This window comes from Bos indicus, chromosome 29, assembly GCF_029378745.1.
Source record: "Bos indicus isolate NIAB-ARS_2022 breed Sahiwal x Tharparkar chromosome 29, NIAB-ARS_B.indTharparkar_mat_pri_1.0, whole genome shotgun sequence".
Lineage (NCBI taxonomy): Eukaryota > Metazoa > Chordata > Mammalia > Artiodactyla > Bovidae > Bos > Bos indicus.
Window position 1 is genome coordinate 42,083,918 of NC_091788.1, and position 24,959 is coordinate 42,108,876.

Genomic DNA, 24,959 nt, shown 5'->3' on the forward strand with positions numbered 1-24,959 from the left:
TTCACTCTCATTTCTCACCTGGACTATTCTCCCTTCTCCAATTCACACATAATTTTTCAATGAAGTCTTTTAAAATTTTTCATGTGATGCCAGATCTCAGCTCAAATATCTCTTGTGGCTTCCATCTCATGTAGAATAAAATTAAACACTCTTACCTTCAATCTTAGATATAGCCTCCTCTGTCTCTTTACCTCTCTAACCTTATCTAACTTTTTATAGCCTTTTTGCAACCCCATGGCCTGCAACAGGCCAGGCTTCCCTGTCCTTCACTGTCTTCAAAGAAAAGTATATAAAATGTGTGTATATATATATATATATATTTAAATTATTATTAAAAAACAGCTATTAACTACTATCAAAGTTACAAACTGTAACACACTAATAACTAAGAAGACACATATTTGTCCCTCCAGAATAATATTTTATTTTATTTTTTATTTTTTAAATTTTAATTGGAGGTTAATTACTTTACAATATTGTATTGGTTTTGCCATACATCAACATGAAAACCACCCTCTAGATGTTTGTATTAATTACTTTCATTCACATCACTTTGTTATTGTTCATGGTTCCTTTATTAAAATTCACACATGGTCACATGTATGAATTCTAAGTTCAAAATTCAATGTATTTGATGAGATTGGGTACGTTCAAGATTGTATGGAGTAGACAAAAAATTCAGTGTATTTGGATAAATTCATATATTAGTATCAGCCACAATTCTATAAACAGGCAGATTAATTCCATCAGCCTAGAAAGACCTTTTGTGTTCATTCTTTAGTCAGAATTGTCCCGTAGTCCTCATCTCTCCTCCACTATATATTTCAGTAGGTATTACTTTTGCTTATTCTAGAACATCACATAAATATAATTACAGACTGATTATTTTTTTGCATTTGGCTTTTGCTCAGTATCGTGCATATGAAAGTCATGCCTGCTTTTCTTTGTATCACTATTGTATTCCTGTTTACTGCTAAGTAATGTTACATTGTACAGATGGGAAAATATTTGCAAACCATAGTGCAATGTGCTTCTGCATTATACATTAACCAGACCTCCAGAAAGGTGATAAAACCTGTTTGATCATAAACATCAGTATTCTTTTTTCTTTTCCTTCCAATGTCAGCAACCCTTTAGAAGGTTAACTTCTGTTTTCCTAATTCTGTAAGGGATCACAGAGACCTGCTGCTCACTTCAAATGTGCAGATCTGAACTAGGTACCTTTTGTGAACTTCATAAAATGTCTGTGTCATTTTCATGTATGATCCTTTGTCTCAAAAGTGTATAGGACTGTGCCTTTGACTTCTAACAAGTGAAACACTTCTCAGCTTTCTAAAGACTGTCTCTGAGATTATAATCCTCTATTTGGCTCAAATAAAATTCTTTATTTCTCCTTTGATTTGATTTTTAGTTAACAGCTATCAGCAGGAAGACATGAGATAGTAAGTGCTGGTGAGGATGTGGACAAGGGCGAACTTTTGTACACTATCAGTGGCAATGTAAATTAGTACAGTCACTAAGGAAAACGGCAAGGAGTTTCCTCTGAAAATTAAAAATAGAATTGCCATATGATCCAGTAATCTTGCTCTTGGCATTTTCCCAAAGGAAATGAAAAGAGGAAATTAAAAAGATAACTGCCCTCCCATTTATTGAAGCACTATTTACAATCTCCAGGATATGGAAACCATCTAAATGTCAACCACTTGGTGATGGATAACCATGTATATATACGCACACACATGTCCGTTGCATACATCTAATATATATGATGAAATATTGTTTACCCGCCAGGAAAGGAAATCTTACTGTTTGTGACAACATGGATGGACGTTGAAAACACTGTGCTAAATGACATGTCAGAGAATGACACATTCTGTGTATAACAGATGTCAGATCTAAACCCGTCAAACTTGTGGAAACGGAGTAGAATGGTGGTTATTGGGGCTGGAAGTTGGGGGAATTCGTGAAAATTTTAATGGTATAAACTTGCAACTCATAGATAAATAAGTTCTGGAGGTGTAATGCACAGTTAGTGATTTTCATAGTCCATGATTCATGTTTCTGTTCACGCTCAGTGGTGTCCAACTCTTTGTGACCCCTTGGACTATAGCCTGCCAGGTTCCTCTGTACATGGGATTTCCCAGGCAAGAATACTGGAGTGGGTTGCTAATTCCTTCTCCAGGGTATCCTTCCGACCCAGGGATCAAATTGGCATCTCTTGGGTCTCCTGCATTGGCAGATGGGTTCTTAACCACTGAGAAACCAGTCCATAATACTACATTATAAATTTCAAACTTAGTAACAGCCTAGATCTTAATTGTTCTCACCACAGAAAGGAAATGATAATTTTGTGACATGAATAAAGTGTTAACTAACACTATGTTGGTGATCATATTGCAATATACAATGTATTAAATTAACACATAGTATATCTTAATCTTATAAATTTTATTTGTCTATTATATCTCAATTGTGAACAAACAAATATAAAACCTAAAAACTATCTAGATGGCTTTAATCAGGTGATGGGTTAAATTAACATTTGTATCTACATTTCATGTATTCAGCAGCAGAAAGAAATAAGCTATTGATAGCAACTTCAATGAATATCTGTATAATTTTGATTTGTATGAAAGCCAACTTCAAAATATTACACACAATATTATTATTTGGTTAAAATTACAATTTTCAGCTTCATGAGATAATGTAAGAGATATGTCTTACATTAACATTGTGTAAGTTTAAGATGTACAGCATAATAATTAAATATATGTATGTATTGTGAAATAATTAATAAAATAACTTTAGTTACCATATACAACACCTCACATAGTTACAATTTTCTGTGATGAGAACTTTATATGTAAAGCACATATTCTTTATCCATCCATTGACAGACTGCTAGGCTGTTTCCATGTCTTGAGTACTGTAAATAGTGCTGTAATGTACACTGGAGATGAGATGCAGATATCTCTTTAAGGCGGTGACTTCATTTCTTTCAATTATTATTAGCATTTAGAGGACTTTCCATATTGTTTTCTATAGTGGTTGTTCCAACTTACTTTGCCACCAGCAGTCTACATGCCTTTCATTTTTGTCCTCATGCTTACTGTAGGCACTTGTTATCACTTATTCTTTAATGATTATATGATAATCATTTTAACAGATGTGAGGTAGTATCTCACTGTAGTTTGGGTTCACATTTCCCTGTTAATTAGTGATATTGAAATGCTTTCATTTATCTGTTTGCCTTTTGAATATCTCCCTTGGAGAAATGTCTATTCACGTGCTTTGTTTATATTGGTAGGATTTTTTGCTATTAAATTATGTGTGTTTCTTAAGTATTTTGGATGTTAATTTCTTATCAGATGTGTAAATTGAAAATATTTTCTGTCATACCACAGTTTCTATTTAATTTATGGGTCATTTCTTTAATGTGTAGTAGCTTTCTAATTTGATATAGTCCCGCTTGTTTAGTTTTGCTTATATAGCTTGCAGTCCGGTATCATCAGTAAAGTCATTGCCAGGACCAGTGTCAAAATGCTTTCCTCCTATGTCTTCTTCTAGGAGTTACACATTTTCAGGTTGTGTGTTTAAGTTCTTAACCCATTTTGAGTATTCTTTTTTGTAAGTGCTATGAGAGAGGGGTCCAGTTTCTTTCACGCATGAATATCCAGTTTTCCAGCATCATTTACTGAAGAGACTATGTTTTCTCCAATAAGTATTCTTGGCTCCTTTGTCAAATATTGCTTGCATGCTAAGTCGCTTCAGTTGTGTCTGACTCTTTGCAACTCTACGGACTGTAGCCCACCAGGCTTCTCTGTCCATGGGATTCCTCAGGCAAGAATAGTGGAATGGGTTGCCTGCCCTCCTTAAAGGGATCTTACTGACCCAGGGATCAAATCCTCATCTCTTACATCTCCTGCTTGCAATGCAGAGTTCAATCCCTGGGTTGGGAAGATCCCCTGGAGGAGGAAATGGCAACCCACTCCAGTATTCTTGCTTGGGGAATTCCACAGACCGAGGAGCCTGGTTGGCTATAGTCCATGGGGTCACAAAGAGTCAGACATGACTCAGCAACTAACACTTGTCAAATGTTAGTTGATTCTATTTGTAAATGATCTATTTCTGGGCTTTATATTGTATTGCCAGGAGTGTCACAGCCTGAGACGAGCTCCCCTGAGGAGACGCATGGTCCACCTGAGACTGTGCCCTCACAGAGCACCTGGAAACCTGAGCAGCTTGGATCTGGGAAGTACACAGGCATATGGCCCACCTGGATGTAAAAATAAATTATCATATAATAAAGCATAATGAGAAAGAATATATACAGCTGAATCACTCTGCTGTCTAACAGAAATTAACACTACATTGTAAATCAACTACACTTCAATAAATTTTAAAAAATCTGCATTCTATCATGACAGAGCACACAATCTGCATACAGAAAGAATCAGTTGAGTGTCTATCAGCTTTGGCGAATCCTGTCAGCTACCGGGCTCCAGGCAGCCTTTCAGTGACAGCTTTGCTTGCCACTAAAGAGGAATCAACAGGAGGCCAAGGAATTGATATTTCATTGTCTAAAAAGTGATCCATTGAAGACAAGTCACCAGCAGAGTTTGTCAACCTTGGGAAATGACATTTTTTAATGGGGCAGGGGGAGACAAAAATCATTGCTGGCTAAATTGACAGGCTTGGTTCTCTAAGGTGGGGACTCACATCTGAAAATCCAATCAATCCTGCCTTAATAAAGTGATCCAAAAAAATCAGAAAGAAAAATTTTTAAAATCTGATCATAATGTTATGGGAAGTCTCTTTTAAGTTAAAGCCACTTTTCTGCTGGTGCTTTCAAACTTTTTTCTTTGTGTTTGACTTCTGACAATTTAATAATATGTGTCTCAGTGTAAATGCCTTTCAGGTTTAATTTATTTGGGGTCTGGGTCCCATGAATCTGATGTTCATTTATTTTTCCATGCTTGGGAATTTTTAAGACATTTTTTTCTTGAAATTAGTTTTCTGTCCCTTTCTCTTTCCCTTCTTGGATTTTCATAAGCATGTATTGTTTTCTTTGTGCTGTCCCATAAGTCCCACAGCTTCTCTTCACTCTTTTTCATTCTTGTTTTCTTTTTTCCTTCTCTGACTGGATAATTTCAAATGACCCATCTTCTGGTTCACTGATTCTTTCTTCTGCAATATTTAGTTTTATATAGAAGTTCTCTATTAAATTCTTTAGTTCAGTTGTATTCTTTAGCTCTAGGATATGTGTTTATTTTTATTTTGGGGTTATTCTCACTTCTATATTGAATTTTTCATTTTGCTCATTCACTGTTTTTGTAATTCAGTTTAACTGTCTGTGTGTATGTTATTGTAGTTCATTGAAATTTTTAAAAAGGATTATTCTGAATTCTTTGTCAAACAGTTAATAGATCTCCATTTCTTTTAGGTCAGTTCCTGCAGCTTTAATTCCTTTGGTGGTTTAATGTCCATTTGATTTTCTGTAATCCTTGATTCCTTGTATTGGCATCTATGCTATGAGCAAACAGTCTCCTCTTCTAGACTTTAAAGGTCTGCTTCAGCAGGGAAGGTCACTGTACAACCTTCCTTGTTGTGTGGGGCTTCAGGCTATGTTCTACACTTGGGTGAGGTTTTTGGAAGAGGGATGAATAAGGCTGCAGACTATGTTCAGTGATCAGGCAGGGTCATAGGCTGGGTTGTGATACAAGGTGAGGCTGTTTTCTAGGCTTTGCAGCTAGGTAGTACAATAATTGGGCTCTGAGGGTCACTGTTCAAGGTGCTTGGTTATATGGGTTCAGAGATTATTCTTAAAAGTAGAGCAGAACTTCTGGCTTGACTTCCTGTCCACAGATGGGTACTGTGGCTGCCTGGGTTCTCTGGGCAGGGTTCCTGATTGGGTGGAAATGGAAGCTATACTCAGAAGTTAGGCAGACTTGTGAATTTGCTTCCCTGCTCAGGCAGAGCCATAAGCCAGCACCATGCCTAGTATGGCTTGTAGGCTGGAAATCCAAATAACGTAGAATTTCCAACTGAGCTCTTTGGCTACCAGCTCAGTTCTGCAGATGAACAGAACCACTGGCTGGGCTCTTTACTTGGATTCCGTGGCAAGCAGAAATGCAGCCCACCAAAACTTCAGTGCTGGTTACTGTGAGCTCTGCCCACTTCTTCATCTCAATTTGATTCCCAGTGATTGAGCCTGGGAATTCCCCTAGTGATTCCCACAAGGTCAGACCTGACTGGGCCTCCTGGGAAGCATCTCATAATTCTATGGCAGATGAATGTCCACTTGGATCCTTTTTTTCTTGCTGGAGAAACTGTAAGCTCAAGGGGGCCCTCTTGGTGTGGTGCTGTGTTGGGCTGGGGGAGGAATAATGTGGTCAGAGTGTAGTCACTCCTCTTGTCCTTCTTAAGTGTTTTCTCTTTCTCTTTGTCCTTCAGAGATTGCTTCATCCTTGTCCTCAAGTTCTGGAATGTTCACAGCGATGACTTGTCTGAGGATAGTTGCTAGCTAATCTATGGAGAAGGACTCAGATAGGAATGACCTATGTCACAATCCTAATGGCTTCACTTCCCCATATTTTTATTCGTATATAACAATATTTTAATGACAGATTTTTAAAGTGGAAAACAGATTAGTAGTTGCCAAAGATAGCAAAGGGAAAGACAGGAGCAGGTGCGAGGTGAGTATATTTATATACTCAAGAGGGATACATACATATATATGCATATCAGTAGAGATGGATCTCTAGTATCTTGACTGTGGTGGTGGATGCACAAAGCCGAACAGGTGGTAAACTATATGGTACCAAGTACCTCCCCCCAAAACACATACACAAATGTACAGGTAAAACTGAGTGGGGAAGTCTGAATAAGGTTAGTGCATTGTATCACTATCAATAAGTTAGTACTAATATATACTATACTTTTGCAAATATTTCTATGGGGGAAAATGGGTACTGTGCAGACAATTTCTCATTACATTATTTCTTGCTGCTGTATGTGACTCTACAGTTATCTCATTAAACATTTTAATAAACTATGTAAAGAATTGGACAGTTATAGCTTGCGAATGCTAAATATAAGAAACTTGGATGACTATATGAAAAGGAGAAAATATATACTTGAAATCAAAGAGTATTACCAGAGATAACTAGGCCAGTTTCATAGTGATAAAAGGATCGGTTCATCAGTATTCTGAACAATTGCACATAAATTATATTTAATACATTATGTAAAGTGTTAGTTGCTCAGTTGTGTCCAACTCTGTGACCCCATGTACTGTAGCCTACCAGGCTCCTCTGTCCATGGAATTCTCCAGCCAAGAATGTTGGAGTCAGTTGCCATTCCCTTCTCCAGGGGATATTCCCAACCCAGGGACTGAACCAGGTCTCCTGCATTGCAGGCAGATTCTTTCTGGCTGAGTCATCGAGAAGTCCATATATTATGTAAAGCAATAATATATTATGTAAACCAATAAATAAATCCAAGAAAATACACTCACATGAGTTTACCACTGCCTTTCCCCTGTACCTATATTTCAAGGAACTTAAAATTATTGAGTTTTTTGTGTAATTTAAACTGAAGCACAATATATCAGCTACTGAAAACTAGTAGGGCTAGTTTTTTTTAAATTTAATTTTTTATTTTAATTAATTTTTAAATTAATCAATTAATTAAATTAAAATTAATTAAATTTAATTAATTTTATTTAATTATTTTAATCAAATTCAGTATTAAACAAGAGAACATTTGTTTCCTATTCTTTCCACAGAAAAATCATAAAGCAATTTACTTCCATGTCTCTCAAATTCCACTTTCTAGAAATACTGAAGACTGTGTAGCAGGCTTATCTTAGATTATTTAGAGACCATGTTCATGTCAAAGTCCAATGCTGATTTTACATAACCCCTGAGGACAAGCACATTCAGAGAGTCAACCTTTAAACAGATTTCATTGTCAACAATGGAAAGTATTTTGGTAAATAATTATCTCTATAACTTTACTTTAAAAAAAGAAGAGTATTATATCCTGATAACAAAAGGACTGGGAAAACTACTCTGTTGTAAGTAAGGTGACAGGACTCATTAATGAGAAACTGGTGTGAGGTCACGTAGATAGTTTGAATTAATATAAGGAAACTTTTTGTGCCCCTGAACTTGTCCCTGTAAAGTCATTGTAGCTTCTCTTGAATATCACCTTTGCACAGTGCCCTTTGAGAAGCTCCAGGATGAAATTGGTGGCCTGGGGAAATTCCAGATCCTTCAGATGCTTTTAGCTTTGCCTTCTCTCATGATGATAGCATGCCATATACTGCTGGAGAACTTCACTGCAGCTGTTCCAGGGCATCGCTGCTGGGTCCACATCCTCAGTAATGCCACTGTCTCTGATAATGACACTGGGACCCTCAGCTTTGATGTCCTCCTGGGAATTTCCATCCCCTTGGATTCTAAATTGAAGCCAGAGAAATGTCATCGCTTCCTCCATCCACAGTGGCAGCTCCTTCACCTAAATGGGATCTTTCCCGACATGAGTGACGTGGACACAGAGCCCTGTGTGTATGGCTGGGTGTATGATCGCTGCTTGTTCTCCTCCACCATCATGACTGAGGTAAAGCCTCATTTACTATTGTGAGTACATGGTCTGGGTGTTTAGAATAACAGCATAAATACTGTTCAAGTGCTTAGTATTAGTGTACCCACCTGCCTTTCATTCTTTCAGCAATAATGATTGCTTACCTTTTTAAAAGCCAAGCATTTAAAATTGAGGACAGTGAAATCAACCAACTGGATATGAATTCTAACATCACAAAGCTTTACCTTTAGTATAAAGACTGGTGATTAGACAAGTAATTACTTGTGAAAAATTATTCTTGCTCACTTGTTCTCAATCTAGTTGCAAATTGGAAATATTATTTTTAATTAGAACATATTTCAATACCCTGGTTACTTGTCAGAGAAACAGACTGGAGTACATTTCACTCTAGATGTGAAATCTAGACTTCAATATTTTTTTAAAAACTCAATGTTTCCTTACAATGGGATGACCCAGAGGGATGGCACGGGGAGGGAGGATGGAGGAGGGTTCAGGATGGGGAACATGTGTATACCTGTTGTGGATTCATGTTGATATATGGCAAAACCAATACAATATTGTAAAGTTAAAAAAAAAAACTCAATGTTTCCAATGTGTGGCAAAGATTGAGGACCGCTGGGGTATGCAGTGCTAAGTGAATATAAAGACTGATCCTGTTATAACCTAGAAGACTTGGTTGAGAAATTCTAAAAAAGCCATGCTTAAACTGAGACTTGAATGATATAGATGAATAAACATAGTAAAAAACAAACAAACAAACAAACAGAACGTGTTCATGAAGGGCACATTGAGGGATTATGGGATGCTGTGAAGCCCCTTTGTGCTGGTTTTCTTCTCTTCCAGTGGGACTTTGTATGTGATCATCAGTCACAGAAATCAGTGGTTCAATCCCTAGTCATGCTGATTGGGGGCCTCATACATGGCCATCTCTCAGACAGGTGAGTGTCTCCACATCACTGCTGCCCTTCCTCTGGGGTGAGCTGCCTTGGTTCCCAGGGAGCTATGGATGGAAATGCAGAATTCAACTCATTGTGATGAATGACATTTTGTTGCCACAGAGCTCTGTGTACTGGACACAGAAATATCATCTCCACAAGATCTGGGGGATATTCCAGAACAGTATTTAGAGGGTAAGTATCATAATACTTCATCCAGAAATATGAGGAAGAGTTATCTATGGGAACAGAAAGGAAGGTGCTTCAAGACAGGAGGTGCAGCTTCTTTAAAAACACAGATATAGAGAATAGCACTGCTGGCCTTTGCCATGATTTTTATGTTAAGTCCCTACTGGACTCAATGAGCTAAATGCTTATGGGTTCCCACATTGGTTATCATGTCTTGGTTGCCCCACCATAATTGGTAGGCATTTCTATAAAACCTGGTGCATAGTGAGGTAATACTGGAATTGTAAAATAATTGTGGTTTATCTTGCTTTTATTTTTTTTAATTTTTTAAATTATATTATTATTTTTTTTTACTTTACAATATTTTATTGGTTTTGCCATACATCAACATGCATTCGCCACGGGTGTACACGTGTTCCCATCCCGAACCCCCCTCCCACCTCCCTCCCCATACCATCCCTCTGGGTCATCCCAGTGCACCAGCCCCAAGCATCCTGAATTCTGCATTGAACATGGACTGGCGATTCATTTCTTATATGGTATTATACATGTTTTAATGCCATTCTCCCAAATCATCCCCCCCACCTCTCCCACAGAGTCCAAAAGACTGTCCTATACATCTGTGTCTCTTTTGCTGTCTCGCATACAGGATTGTCGTTACCATCTTTCTAAATTCCATATATATGCGTTAGTATACTGTATTGGTGTTTTTCTTTCTGGCTTACTTCACTCTGTATAATAGGCTCCAGTTTCATCCACCTCATTAGAAGTGATTCAAATGTATTCATTTTAATGGCTGAGTAATTAATATTCCATTGTGTATATGTACCACAGCGTTCTTATCCATTCATCTGCTGATGGACATCTAGGTTGCTTCCATGTCCTGGCTATTATAAACTGTGCTGCGATGAACATTGGGGTACACGTGTCTCTTTCAATTCTGGTTTCCTCTGTGTGTATGCCCAGCTTATAAAAGCCTTGTATTAAGTATTCGTGCAATCATATATTATCTTAATATGAGTTAATTAATCTATAGACCTCAGGAGTCACAATTTGTGGTGTGAGAAATTTGGGTTATCCTGTGCCAGCAGTGTCCATCCTCAAGTAAGAGACAACGATGGCACACTCAAGTCTTTCACAGGAGAAATGAGAGACTTAAAGTATCCCTTACCATCCATAAGCCTAAAGCCATTTTATCTTTCACCTGAAAATTGTGAACTTTGTATGCAATTACCCCAAATGTAATTCACAAAAGAGTTGACAGTATTCTGACCAAAGCCTTTATGATAATTCACAATAAAGTGCCTTTTGATGCTACTGTGAGTGGAATTGTTCTCTTTAATACTTTTTTTCACATATTTCATTGTTAGTGTACAGAAATGCAATTGATTTCTGTGTGTTGATTTTGTATCCTGTAACTTCACCGAATTTGTTCTTCACTCAATTTTTGGTTGAATCTTTAGAATTTTCTGTGTATAGGATGATAGCATCTGCAAACAGAGAGAACTTAATTCTTCCTTCCAACTTCTATGGCTTTTTCTTGCCTGCTTTCTCTGATTACAACTTACAATATTATGTTAAATGTGACCTGTGTGAGTGGGCACCCTTGTTTTTTCCTAAGCTTAGAGGAAAATCCTTTGACCTGTCAGCATTGAGTATGATATTAGCTGAGGATTTGTCATGTATGGCCTTTATTATGTTGAAGTACATTTCTTCTGTACCCAAATAATTATTTTTATCACTAAAGGATGTTGGATTTTGTCTGTATCTCTTGACATGATCATACTAATTTACCTTTCATTCCATTATGTGGTTTTTCACATTTATTGATTCACATATCTTGAGTAATCCTTACATCCTGGGGGTGAATTCCACTTGATCATGTTTTATGATCCTTTTAGTGTGCTATTGAATTTGGTTTACTAATATTTTGTTGAGAATGTTTTGCATCTGTATTCAGCAGAGATGTTGGTCTGCAGTTTTCTTGGAGTGTCCTTATCTGACTTTGGAATCAGAAAAGTGGTGGATTTCTAAAATCAGTTTGAGAGTGTTTCCTCCTCTTCAAATTTTTTTGGAAGTGTTTGAAAGGAACTGGTTTAATTCATTTTTTAATGTTTGGTAGAATTCACCTGTGAAACCTCTTGTCCAGGTTTTGCATTGTTTTTCTTTCTTTCTTTTTTTTTTTTTTTGTGAGAAGGGGTGGTTTATATTACTGATTTAATCTCCTTAGTCATTATTGGTCTGTTCATATTTTTCCATTTCTTTATGATTCAGTCTCGGTAGATTGTATGTGTCTAGGAACTTACCCATTTCTTATAGGTTAACCTTTTTTTAATTAAAGGTTTTATTTTATTTTATTAAAGGTTTTATTTATTTTATTAAAACAGAAATATTTGAGTAGTACCTTATAACCCTGTGTCTCCACTTTCGTTTTTAATTTTTTATTTGAGTCTTCTCTCTAACTTTCTTAATCTGGCTAAACATTGTTGAAAACAAAGTAATGAGGCCCACCAATATTATTGTGTTGCTGTCTATTTCTCCTTTCACATATGTTAGCATTTGCTTAATATATTGAGGTGCTCTGGTGTTAGTTGCATAATTATTTATTACTGATATATCATCTTGATAAATGGTTCCTTTATCATTATGTAATGCACCTTTTTGTGTCTTCTTACCATTTTTGATTGGAGTCTGTTTTGTCTGATGTAAGTATCAGACAAAAAAATTCTCATTTGATTGTACTCTGTATAGAGTATCCTTTCCTGTCCCATCACTTTGAGCCTATGTATGTCTTTAAAGCTGAAGTGAGCCTCTTGTAAGGAGAATATAGTTCAGTCCTTTTCTAAAAAATCCATTTAGTGACTCTCTCTTTTGATGGGAAAATTCAACCCATTTGCTTTTAATTGTTAATAAGTTGGCTTCCCTGGTGCCTCAGTGATAAAGAATCCACCTGCCAATGCAGAAGACACAAGAAACATGACTTCAATCCTTAGGTTGGGAAGATCCCCTGGAGTAGGAAGTGGCAATCCACTCCAGTATTCTTGCCTACAGAATTCCATGGGCAAAGGAGCCTGACGGGCTACAGACCACAGCGTCACAAAGAGTTGGATGTGACTGGGGACAATAACAAGCAACAATGCTGAAAATGTTGCTTTTTCTCTTTCATCTTCAATATTAAAATGGCTACACAAAAATTCACCAACTTTGATAAGTTTTTAAAAGGCACACTGATATGGCAGCTGTCAGAATACCAGGTAACAAAATTATTTTGAATGAAGTTAAAGACAACTAAGCACTGATAGAGCCATCTAATGGGGGAGAAATGAATGACCCTTTGACCAACCCAACATGAACACCAATTCTTCTTGAACTTTTCTGTGAAACAGAAGAGGAGGAAAGCTCCCTAACTCACTCTATGGGACCAGTGCTGCTCTGATATCAAAGCCAGATAATGACATCACAAGAAAACAACAGAGCAACATCCTTTATGAACAGAAAATCTGCAGCAAAATGCTAGCAGACTGAATCCAACTGCATATTTAAAAAGTTATATACCATGAACAAATAGGATTTATCCCAGGATTGCAAAGGTAGTTCATCATAAGAAAATCAATCAATGTAATATAGCACTTTAATAGAAAAAGAAAGCATAATTTCAATTGATACATTTTATAAAATGTACAATTCAGCATTTTATAAAACCTAGCACTCTTTCATGATAAAAATAAGACTACTAAGAATAAAAGGGAACCCAATAAGTTAAAGGGTATTTAAGAAAAAAACTACAACTAACATTAAGCTCGATGGTGAAAGGAAAACTTTCACAATAACTTCGGGAGCAAGTCAAGGATGTCTGCTTTCACTGTTGCTAATCAACATTGTACTGAAGAATCTAATTAGAGTAATTAGATAAGAAAGAGAAATTAAATTTATCCAAATTGAAAAGAAAAACTTTAGTCTATCTATATTTGTAGATGACATGATTATACAAATTTAAAATTCCAAAGAATGCACAAGAGAGCTATTAGAGTTCATGAATGAATTCAACAAAGTTGTAGGGTACAAGAAAAACACACAATTATATAACCACAATGAACAAGCAGAAAATGAAATTGAGAAAGTTATTACATTTACAATATCTTCTAAAAAAATAAACTACCTATCAATAAAATTAATCTAAGAGATAAAAGATTTGTATACTGTAAACTATAAAGCCTTGCTGAAAGAAATAGAAAGCCCTAAACAAATGGAAAGGAATCCCATGTTAATGCTGTAGGAAGACTTAATGTTGGCAACTAGTCAATCTACTTAATGCAATCAAGAGTTTCAGTGAAATCCCTATCAAAATTCCAACATTGTTTTCTATAGAAATGGAAAAGCTGAACTTTAAATTTATATGAATTTGGAGCTCCAAAGAGCCAAACAATGTTAAAAAGAAGGATAAATTCAGAGGACCCACACTTTTTGACTACTACAAAACTGCCATAACCAAATATTATAGAACTGCCATAAGGATAGAGGAGAGGTACAAACCAACAAAAAGGAACTGAGTCCAGAAATGAAATTGTACATTTAGAGCCAACTGACTTTTGTCAAGTGTGCCAAGATCACCCAGTGTGGAAAAGAAAAATGTTTTCAGGAAATGGTACTTAACCGCTAAATATCCATGTTCATGCCTGCAAATTCACTTCAGTCATGTCCGACTCTTTGCGACCCTGTGGACTGTAGCCCTCCAGGCTCCTATGTCCATGAGATTCTCCAGGCAAGAACAGTGGAGTAGGTTGCTGTGCCCTTCTCCAGAGGGTCTTCCCAACCTAGGGATTGAACCTGCGTTTCTTAATGTCTCCTGCATAGGCATGCTTTTTTTTTTCTTTTTTTTTACCATTAGTGCCACCTAATAAGCCCCTAAATGCCCATACGAAATAAAAAAAAAAAGTTTACTCTTCTCTCACTCTATATGCAAAAGCTGAGTGAATTAATAACCTACATGTAAGAGTTAAAACTTTCAAACTCTTAAAGGAAGCATAGAAGTGAATCTTCATAACCTTGTATTTGGTAATGGATTCTTAGACATGCAAATCACAAACAACAAAAGAAAAATAGCTTAATCAGACTTCATCAAAATTAAAAACCTTGTGCATCAAAAGTTATTATCAGGAGAATAAAAGATAACCTACAAGTTGGGTGAAAATATTTTAAAATAACATAGCTGATAAGTATTTAATATCCAGAATATATGAACCATCCAATAACAAAATGATAAACCAATTTAAATATTAGCAAAGGACTTGAGTATATTTCTATAAAGAAGATATACAAGTAGTTGATAAGCACATAAAAAGATCCCAACATCATCACTTATTAAATAAATGCAAGTCAAAACTGTACGGCAAACCATATCACACCTACTAGGATGGCCATAATTTTATTATTATTTTTTTTTCTTAATTTTATAAAAAAATATACATGTGTTCCCCATCCTGAACCCTCCTCCCTCCTCCCTCCCCATACCATCCCTCTGGATCGTCCCAGTGCACTAGCCCCAAGCATCCAGTATCGTGGATCGAACCTGGACTGGCAACTCGTTTCTTACATGATATTTTACATGTTACAATGTCATTCTCCCAAATCTTCCCACCCTCTCCCTCTCCCACAGAGTCCATAAGACTGTTCTATACATCAGTGTCTCTTTTGCTGTCTCGTACACAGGGTTATTGTTACCATCTTTCTAAATTCCATATATATGCGTTAGAATACTGTATTTATGTTTTTCCTTCTGGCTTACTTCACTCTGTATAATAGGCTCCAGTTTCATCCACCTCATTAGAACTGATTCAAATGTATTCTTTTTAATGGCTGAGTAATACTCCATTGTGTATATGTACCATAGCTTTCTTATCCATTCATCTGCTGATGGACATCTAGGTTGCTTCCATGTCTTGGCTATTATAAACAGTGCTGCGATGAACATTGGGGTACACGTGTCTCTTTCCCTTCTGGTTTCCTCAGTGTGTATGCCCAGCAGTGGGGTTGCTGGATCATAAGGCAGTTCTATTTCCAGTTTTTTAAGGAATCTCCACACTGTTCTCCATAGTGGCTGTACTAGTTTGCATTCCCACCAACAGTGTAAGAGGGTTCCCTTTTCTCCACACCCTCTCCAGCATTTATTGCTTGTAGACTTTTGGATCGCAGCCATTCTGACTGGTGTGAAATGGTACCTCATAGTGGTTTTGATTTGCATTTCTCTGATAATGAGTGATGTTGAGCATCTTTTCATGTGTTTGTTAGCCATCTGTATGTCTTCTTTGGAGAAATGTCTATTTAGTTCTTTGGCCCATTTTTTGATTGGGTCGTTTATTTTTCTGGAGTTGAGCTGTAGGAGTTGCTTGTATATTTTTGAGATTAGTTGTTTGTCGGTTGCTTCATTTCCTATTATTTTCTCCCATTCTGAAGGCTGTCTTTTCACCTTGCTAATAGTTTCCTTTGATGTGCAGAAGCTTTTAAGGTTAATTAGGTCCCATTTGTTTATTTTTGTTTTTATTTCCAATATTCTGGGAGGTGGGTCATAGAGGATCCTGCTGTGATGTATGTCGGAGAGTGTTTTGCCTATGTTCTCCTCTAGGAGTTTTATAGTTTCTGGTCTTACGTTGAGATCTTTAATCCATTTTGAGTTTATTTTTGTGTATGGTGTTAGAAAGTGGTCCAGTTTCATTCTTTTACAAGTGGTTGACCAGATTTCCCAGCACCTCTTGTTAAAGAGATTGTCTTTTATTTTTTATTTATTTATTTATTATTTATTTATTATTATTTTTTAATATAAATTTATTTATTTTAATTGGATGGCTATAATTTTAAAAAAGCAGAAATAGTAAGTGTTGGTGAGCAAGTAGAGAAATTGAAACCCTCATTCAAAGACAGTGGAAATATAAAATGATGAATCCTCAATAGACATGAATTTGAGCAAGTTTCAGAAGATAGTGAAAGACAGGGAAGCCTGGTGCGCAGAGTCGGACACAACTTAGTGACTGAATAACAACAACAAGATGGGAAACAGTTTGGCAGATTGTCAAATGGCATTAAAACATGTATAATATCATATAAGAAACGAATTGCCAGTCCTGGTTCGATGCAGGATACAGGAAGCTTGGGGCTGGTGCACTGGGATGACCCAGAGGGATGGTATGGGGAGGGAGGTGGAAGAGGGGTTCAGGATGGGGAACACGTGTACAACCGTGGCGGATGCATGTTGATGTATGGCAAAACCAATACAATATTGTAAAGTAAAAATAATAATAATAATTAAAAAAACAAATTAAAAAAAAGTCTAAACAGAATTTTCACATGAACCAGCAATTCCATTCCTAGGTATATACTCTAAAAAATTAAAAACAGCGAGTTTGATAGCTGTACATCAGTATTCATTACAACATTATTTATAATACCTGAAGGTGGTGATCCAAGTATGCATCAGCAGATTAATGGGTAAACAAATATGGTGAATATACACAATAGAATATTATTCATCCAGAAAATAGAATGATGTTCTGGTACTTGATACAACATAAATAAACTATGAAAAAAATATGCTGAATGAAATAAACCAGGCACAGAAGGACAAACGTATGCATCCACTTACAAAAGAACAATCTTTCTGACCGTTGGGGTTTTAAGCAGGAGGTGTCTGAAAAGTTACCGCAGGGATAACTGGCTTGCGGCAGCCAAACGTTCACAATGATGTCGCCTTTTGATCCTTCGATGTCAGCTCTTCCTATCATTGTGAAACAGAATTCACAAGAACTAGCTAAGACTAGGCAAATTAGTGGAGGCAGAAAGTAGATTTAAGGTATCAGAAGAATAAGGTGAATGAAGAGTTATAAATTAATGATTGCAGAATATGAACTCTGTATCTAATTCTGTCAGTTTTATTTCATGTATTTCAAGCTTTTATTGAGTTCATATACATTTGACCTTTTCAGCATTATTATTTCTGTAAATGTCTTTTGTTTTGAAATTTGTTTTATTTGATGATAATGTAAAGACACCAGGCATCTTATAATTAGTATTTGAACTAAATATTTTTTTGTACTGTCAATTTACTTTCAACCCACAATATTTTAAGTACTTAAAATTAGGTCTTTTATTAACCCTTTGATAATCTCCCTCATGTGATAGATGGTTTAGGTCATTAGCAACTTGTTTGATGTGATTGTTGTTATGATTTGTTTCAGTCTATCACTTTAATTTTTTCTACATATTTTCTTTTTTTTAATATTTTATTTTATTTTTTAACTTTACAATATTGTATTGGTTTTGCCATATATCAACATGCATCGACCACAGGTATACATGTGTTCCCCACCCTGAACCCTCCTCCCTCCTCCCTCCCTGTACCATTTTCTTGATGTTGTTGTTGTTGTTGTTGTTCAGTTGTTCAGTCCATGGGGTTGACTCTGCAACCCCGTGGACTGCAGCGCACCAGGCTTCCCTGTCCTTCCCTGTCCTTCTCCCAGAGTTTGCTCAAACTCACATCCATTGAGTCAGTGATGTCATCCAACCATCTTATCCTCTGTTGTCCCCTTCTCCTGCCTTCAATCTTGATGATAATAATGATTACTAAAATGCTTATTTGGTATTATTTTTGTTCCTATGTTTTTACATTTTCCAGTTTTTTTGGTGCACTATTTGAATTTTTAAAGAATTCTATTTCAAACCTTGCAGAGGAATTCCGAATTCCAAAATTTGTACGTTAGTTTTTATTACTGGGTGTATATATTAGCACATCCTATGTAGTCCAAGTCATATACACTAAGGTCCCCTTTTCCTGACGCCCAAGGAAAACCAAATTCCCTTTTCCTCATTTGTCTTTCACCTTCTTTTCCCATTGATTCACCATCTTACATTAATCTTTCCCCTGAAAAAATTATGTAACTTCTTCTGTCTGGCTTATGGAGCTCATATTGTTCTAGGAAAGCATGTTGCTTGAGAACTGAAAATCCAGATTCAATTGAGTGATTTTACATAAAGCTTTAACAACTTTAATGCATTGTTCCCTGATACTTTGCAGTGGCTCAGGACTTCCCTGGTGGCTCGGACAGTGAAGAATCTGTCTGCAATGCAGGAAACCTGGGTTCGATCCCTGAGTCCAGGAGATACTCTGGAGAAGGGAATGGCAACCCACTCCAGTATTCTTGCCTGGAGAATTCCATGAACAGAGGAGCCTAGCAGTCTATACAGTCCATGGGGTTGCAAAGAGTCAGACATGACTGAGCAACTAACATTTTTTTTTTCAGCTGTAATTTAGAGACTCAAGTATACTTTTAGCTCCATGCATTCTAGACACTCTATAGAGACTCTCTACTTTGCTGGATACACATACTTGTTAAATGGATGTTTATGGTAATATTCAGTTCAATTTAGTTCAGTCACTCAGTCGTGTCTGACTCTTTGTGACCTCATCAATTGTAGCACCCCAGGCCTCCCTGTCCATCACCAACTCCCGGAGTTCACCCAAAGTCACGTCCATTGAGTTGGTGATGCCATCCAGCCATCTCATCCTCTGTTGTCCCCTTTTCCTCCTGCCCCCAATCCCTCCCAGCATCAGAGTCTTTTCCAATGAGTCAACTGTTTGCATAAGGTGGCCAAAGTATTGGAGTTTCAGCTTTAGCATAATTCCAAAGAACACCCAGGACTGATCTCCTTTAGGATGGACTGGTTGGATCTCCTTGCAGTCCAAGGGACTCTCAAGAGTCTTCTCCAACACCACAGTTCAAAAGCATCAATTCTTCGGCCTTCAGCTTTCTTCACAGTCCAACTCTCACATCCATACATGACCACTGGAAAAACCATAGCCTTGACTAGATGGACCTTTGTTGGCAAAGTAATGTCTCTGCTTTTGAATATGCTATCTAGGTTGTTCATAACTTTCCTTCTGAAGAGTAAGCATCTTTTAATTTCATGGCTGCAATCACCATCTGCTGTGATTTTGGAGCCCCCCAAAATAAAGTCTGACACTGTTTCCCCATCTATTTTCCATGAAGTGATGGGATCAGATGCCATGATCTTAGTTTTCTGAATGTTGAGCTTTAAGCCAACTTTTTCACTCTCCTCTTTCACTTTCATCAAGAGTAATACAGTAATATTACAATTTCCAATACTGTGGTTTCTTTAATATGATATAACTTGACGTCAATTGCCTCCTGCTGACTAGAGAATGAAGTTTTTAGATTCTTAGGCTACTACATAGACAAAGAGTGTTACTTTTGGGGAAATGTGTTGATTTAGCTCTTGTTTTTTCAAGGTTTCAGGTTCATGAATCACTTATTAAAACACTGTCTAAATTTCAGAGTATGCTTTTGCTTTCTGAGTTTCTTACCATGTATTACTATTACTCCCATAATCTAAGCTGACTCTCTGTTTCTTAGGTTTGGGCAAAAGTTGATTCTCAGGTGCTGTTTGCTCCAGCTTGCCATCTCTGGGACCTGTGCAGCCTTTGCTCCCACCTTCCTCATTGACTGCTTACTATGCTTCTAGTCAGGTTGTTCTGCTGTAGTCATCATAGCAAATGACAACATGCTTGGTAAGTCCACAACTGTGATCTAATCCATTTTCCAAGTCTTGAATTTGACCTTGAAATTTCACCTTTATCTGACATTAGTATCTCAATTGGGTTTCTTTCAGTTATAGAGTGGCTAAGTTCCCAGTCACAAACCATAGTAATGACACTGTTATCCTGTGCCCTTAGTATTGGACAGACGATGCTGGGAGGACTGGCTTTTGTCTTTCAAGAGTGGCGCACCCTGCAGCTGGTGGTGTCTGTACCATTCTTTGTCTTCTTTTTCTCCTCAAGGTATGAGCCTTCTCTCTCACTCGGTCTTATGGGTACCTGGGATGAAAATGCATATTGAATCAGAGTAGTCTTACTCCAGGGATCATATCTAATTGTTTGGAAGTAAAACCCATGTCTCTCATCTGTTCACTCTGTGCAAACTGAGATTTGAAAAGCACAACAGGGAGTGACAACGACTTTTCTTCCAGAGAAATCTAAGTATTTTATGCCATCCTTCTTCATGTATCTTACTCTGTGTAGCAGTCATAGAGTTATTTTAGTGTTATTTTCCTTAATGTAAAATGCACTCAAATATTTAAAAAGTAAGCACCTTTAATATTTTTGGCTTTGGAATGAATCACATCATGGCAAAGTTTTTATTTTCATTTTTGTAGGTGAAATTGGATAAAAGGAAGAGGCAACAAATTTATCCATATAGTTAGCTGACATAATAGAAGCATAGTTTTTTCCAGTAATAAAACTGGCATGCAGTTTAGGTGCTTTACATCATGTGTTCAGCAGTCCCTACCCTCTTAGATAATTTTAACATTTATTTATGCTTCATCATTACACTTAAAACCAGTCTAGGGAGAATGAGATTTCATCACTCATAAAGAAATGACTATAGATTTAATACACTGAGAGGAGTTTAGAGAGAGAGGAAAGTGCAATCCATGCCAGACACAACCGTTATTTCATTCTAGTCTCATAACAAGCCCACAAGGACAGTGGCATTAATTTCTCCACTGTCTTGATGAGAAAACTGAGACTAATTTAAATTAGTGGCTCATCTGTGTACTTAGCGACTAACAACAGGTTACTAAGAGCAGTTCATGGTTGGAGTACTTGCACATGTTGTTGGGCTTTAAGCTTACATAATAGGAGGGCTTTTAAAAAAAGAATATTTTATAAATATATACTGTGAGCACAAATTTGATAGAACTTAAGACAAACTTTGGAAGGGAATTATGCATGTGGAAGACTCTCAAGCTTAAGCCTCATAAGCTTCTTGGAAAATCGGCTGATTAAGCACAGAGGAAATTTGACTCCCAAGTCTGTATAAGACTGCGTGTGCTATACATTTCAGGTAAAATGCCCACAATAGTCATTCTCGTATTTTCCTAGTATTTGTATAATAGAACATAATTTCTTTCCTAATCCAACAACTGAAGTTCTAGATAGATGAAAAGCAAAAAGTATCTGTTGCCAATAATCAGGTGACAAACAAGCAAGGGAAAGCTGATTGCACTTGTGTGCTCTTCTTTAATCAGGTTGTTGGTTGAATCTGCTCAGTGGCTGATCGTCACAAATAAACCAGATGAGGGCTTAATGAAAATTAAGAAAGTTTCACACAGATATGAAATGAAGAATGCTGAAGAAACCCTGAACATGAAGGTGAGCAGGAAAGGGAAAGTGGTTACTGGGTTGGAGGGAAGAAATAAACTGACATCTGCCTTCTCTTTATTGAGATAGACAAGCTGCTTTTCTAAAAAGGGCAGTTAGTTGAGAATGCAAGCTCAGTTCCCTTGTCTTTCATGGCTATATCATGAAAAGAAGCTTTGAGCACTGTACAAGGACTTTGTGATTTAGCTCATTTCCTGATCTGAATCTACAGTGTATGTGCTCTCATGGATCCCTGCCTGGCTCTATGGCCTCATTTTCAAAATATCATTGCTTCTGTCTAATTTCCTGGGGTCTCCCTTAACTCCCCGCATCTTTCTTCATATCACATCCACACTGGCGATTGCATGTGTAATATGCTACACTACAAAAAAAGGGAGCACATCTTTCTTGTCCTGTTGGGTACCTGTGCTTTTCACAATGCCTGGCACTACGCTGACAAGTGATACATGTTTGTTGTTATTGAAGGGTTTGAGAGTGACCATGCAGGAGGAGGTAGAGGCAGCACAGACTAAAACTACTGCTTTTCACTTGTTCTGCACACCTAACCTGTGTAAAAGGATGTGTCTCCTGCTCCTTGTCAGGTGGGCTGACAACATTCAAAGAGTGGGGACATGAAGCCATTTATGTCAAAGATTATAACGTGTTGTGAGAGAGGGGTGCATATTTAAAGGTAAACAATGAGGAAAACACACAAAATAAGACTCACATGGAACTGATTATATGATGAACAGTTAGGTTGTATCACACTGTCAGTCTCTTCACTGGAGATGAATGTACTCCATCTGTAATCCATCACAGTACAGATTTTGGCACATCAGTTCACTTCAGTTGCTCAGTCACGTCTGTTTTTTTGCAACCCCATGGACTGTAGCACACCAGGCTTCCCTGTCAATCACCAAGCTCCTGGAGCTTGCTCAAAATCATGTCCATTGAGTCAATGATGCCATCCAACCATCTCATCCTCTGCTGTCCCCTTCTCCTCCTGCCTTCAATCTTTCCCAGCATCAGGGTCTTATCCAATGAGTCAGTTCTTCCCATTAGGTGGCCAAAGTATTGGAGTTTCAGCTTCAGCATCAGTTCTTCCAATGAATATTCAGGACTGATTCCTTTTAGGATTGACTACTTTGATCTCCTTGCAGTCCAAGGGACTCTCAAGAGTCTTCTCCAACACCACAGTTCAAAAGCATCAATTCTTCGGCGCTCAGCTTTCTTTATAGTCCAACTCACATCCATACATGACTCCTGGAAAAACCATAGCTTTGACTAGATGGACCTTTGTTGGCAAAGTGATATCTTTGCTTTTTAATATTCTGTGCAGATTGGTCATAGATTTTCTTCCAGGGAGCAAGCATCTTATAACTTCATGGCTTCAGTCACCATCTGCAGTGACTTTGGAGTCCCCCAAAATAAAGTCTCTCACTGTTTCCACTGTTTTCCCATCTATTTGCCACGAAGTGATGGGACTGGATGCCATGATCTTAGTTTTTTGAATGTTGAGTTCTAAGCCAACTTTTACACTCTCCTCTTTCACTTTCATCACGAGGCTTTTTAGTTCTTTTTCACTTTCTGCCATAAGGGTGGTGTCATCTGCGTATCTGAGTCATTGACATTTCTCCCAGCAATCTTGATTCCAGCTTGTGCTTCATCCAGCCCAGCGTTTCATGTGAGGTACCTTGCATATAAATTAAATAAGCAGGGTAACAATATACAGCTTTGATGTACTCCTCTCCCGATTTGGAACCATTGTGTTGTTCCATGTCCAGTTCTAACTCTTGCTTCCTGATTCGCATACAGATTTCTCAGGAGGCAGGTCAGGTGGTCTAGTATTCCCATCTCTTTCAGAATTTTCCACAGTTTGTTGTAATTCACACAGTCAAAGGCTTTGGCATAGTCAATAAAGCAGAAGTAGATGTTTTTCTGTAACTCTGTTGCTTTTTCCATGATCCAACAGATGTTGGCAATTTGATCTCAGGTTCCTCTGCCTTTTCTAAATCCAGATTGAACATCTGGAAGTCCACAGTTTATGTACTGTTGAAGCCTGGCTTGGAGAATTTTGAGCATTACTTTGCTAGTGTGTGAGATGAGTGCAATCATGCAGTAGTTTGAGCATTCTTTGGCATTGCCTTTCTTTGGGATTGGAATGAAAACTGACTTTTTCCACTTTGGCCACTGCTGAGTTTTCCAAATTTTCTGGCATATTGAGTGCAGTACCTTAACAGCATCATCTTTTAGGATTTGAAATAGCTCAACTGGAATTCCATCACCTCCACTAGCTTTCTTCATAGTGATGCTTCCTAAGGCCCACTTGACTTCATGTTGCAGAATGTCTGGCTCAAGGTGAGTGAGTGATCACATCATCATGGATATCTGGGTCATAAATATCTTTTTTGTATAGCTCTTCTCTGTATTCTTGCCACCTCTTTTTAATATCTTCTGCTTCTGTTAGGTCCATACCATTTCTGTTCTTTATTGTGCCCATCTTTACATGAAATGTTCCCTTGGCATCTCTAATTCTCTTGAAGAGATCTCTAGTCTTTCCCATTCTATTGTTTCCTTTATTTCTTTGCATTGATCACTGAGGAAGGCTTTCTTATCTCTCATTGCTGTTCTTTGGAACTCTGCATTCAAAGGGGTATATCTTTGCTTTTCTCCTTTGCCTTTCGCCTCTCTTCTTCTCTCAGCTATTTGTAAGGCCTCCTCAGACAACCATTTTGCCTTTTTACATTTCTTTTTCTTGGGGATGGTCTGGATCACTGCCTCCTGTACAATGTCATGAACCTCTGTTCATAGTTCTTCAAGCACTCTGTCTATCCGATCTAATCCCTGGAATCTATTTGTCATTTCCACTGTATAATCATAAGGGATTTGATGTAGGTCATACCTGAATGGTCTAGTGGTTTTTCCTATTTTCTTCAATTTAAGTCTGAATTGGCAATAAGGAGTTCATGATCTGAACCACAGTCAGCTCCCAGTCTTGTTTTTGCTGACTGTATAGAGCT

At 37.3% G+C, this 24,959-nt stretch overlaps 1 protein-coding gene and 1 long non-coding RNA gene across 2 annotated transcripts in view; one reads left to right on the plus strand and one right to left on the minus strand.

Moving 5' to 3' along the window:
* Positions 1 to 400: 400 nt before the first annotated feature.
* The window catches only part of LOC139180725 (uncharacterized), a 35,073-nt gene continuing 10,514 nt past the window's right edge, over positions 401 to 24,959 (minus strand). Inside the window, exons 2-3 of the long non-coding RNA XR_011564985.1 lie at positions 17,368 to 20,613; positions 401 to 9,607 (exon numbers count right to left, since the gene is read on the minus strand). This is a non-coding gene — a long non-coding RNA (uncharacterized lncRNA). The remainder of the gene's footprint in view (positions 9,608 to 17,367; positions 20,614 to 24,959) is intronic.
* LOC109554113 (steroid transmembrane transporter SLC22A24-like) lies at positions 8,227 to 20,285 on the plus strand. The gene is made up of 4 exons (XM_070783106.1): positions 8,227 to 8,622; positions 9,451 to 9,545; positions 9,666 to 9,737; positions 20,153 to 20,285. The coding sequence occupies exons 1-4, from the start codon at positions 8,281 to 8,283 to the stop codon at positions 20,259 to 20,261; spliced, it is 618 nt and encodes a 205-aa protein (XP_070639207.1). The 5' UTR covers positions 8,227 to 8,280; the 3' UTR covers positions 20,262 to 20,285.

Excerpts from the sequence above, each read along its gene's own strand:
- LOC109554113 (XM_070783106.1), top strand. The coding sequence starts at position 8,281 with ATGCTTTTAGCTTTGCCTTCTCTCATGATGATAGCATGCCATATACTG. Across the intron at positions 9,546-9,665 it reads CATGGCCATCTCTCAGACAG|AGCTCTGTGTACTGGACACA; the intron begins GTGAGTGTCTCC and ends TTGTTGCCACAG. Across the intron at positions 9,738-20,152 it reads TCCAGAACAGTATTTAGAGG|GTTTGGGCAAAAGTTGATTC; the intron begins GTAAGTATCATA and ends TCTGTTTCTTAG.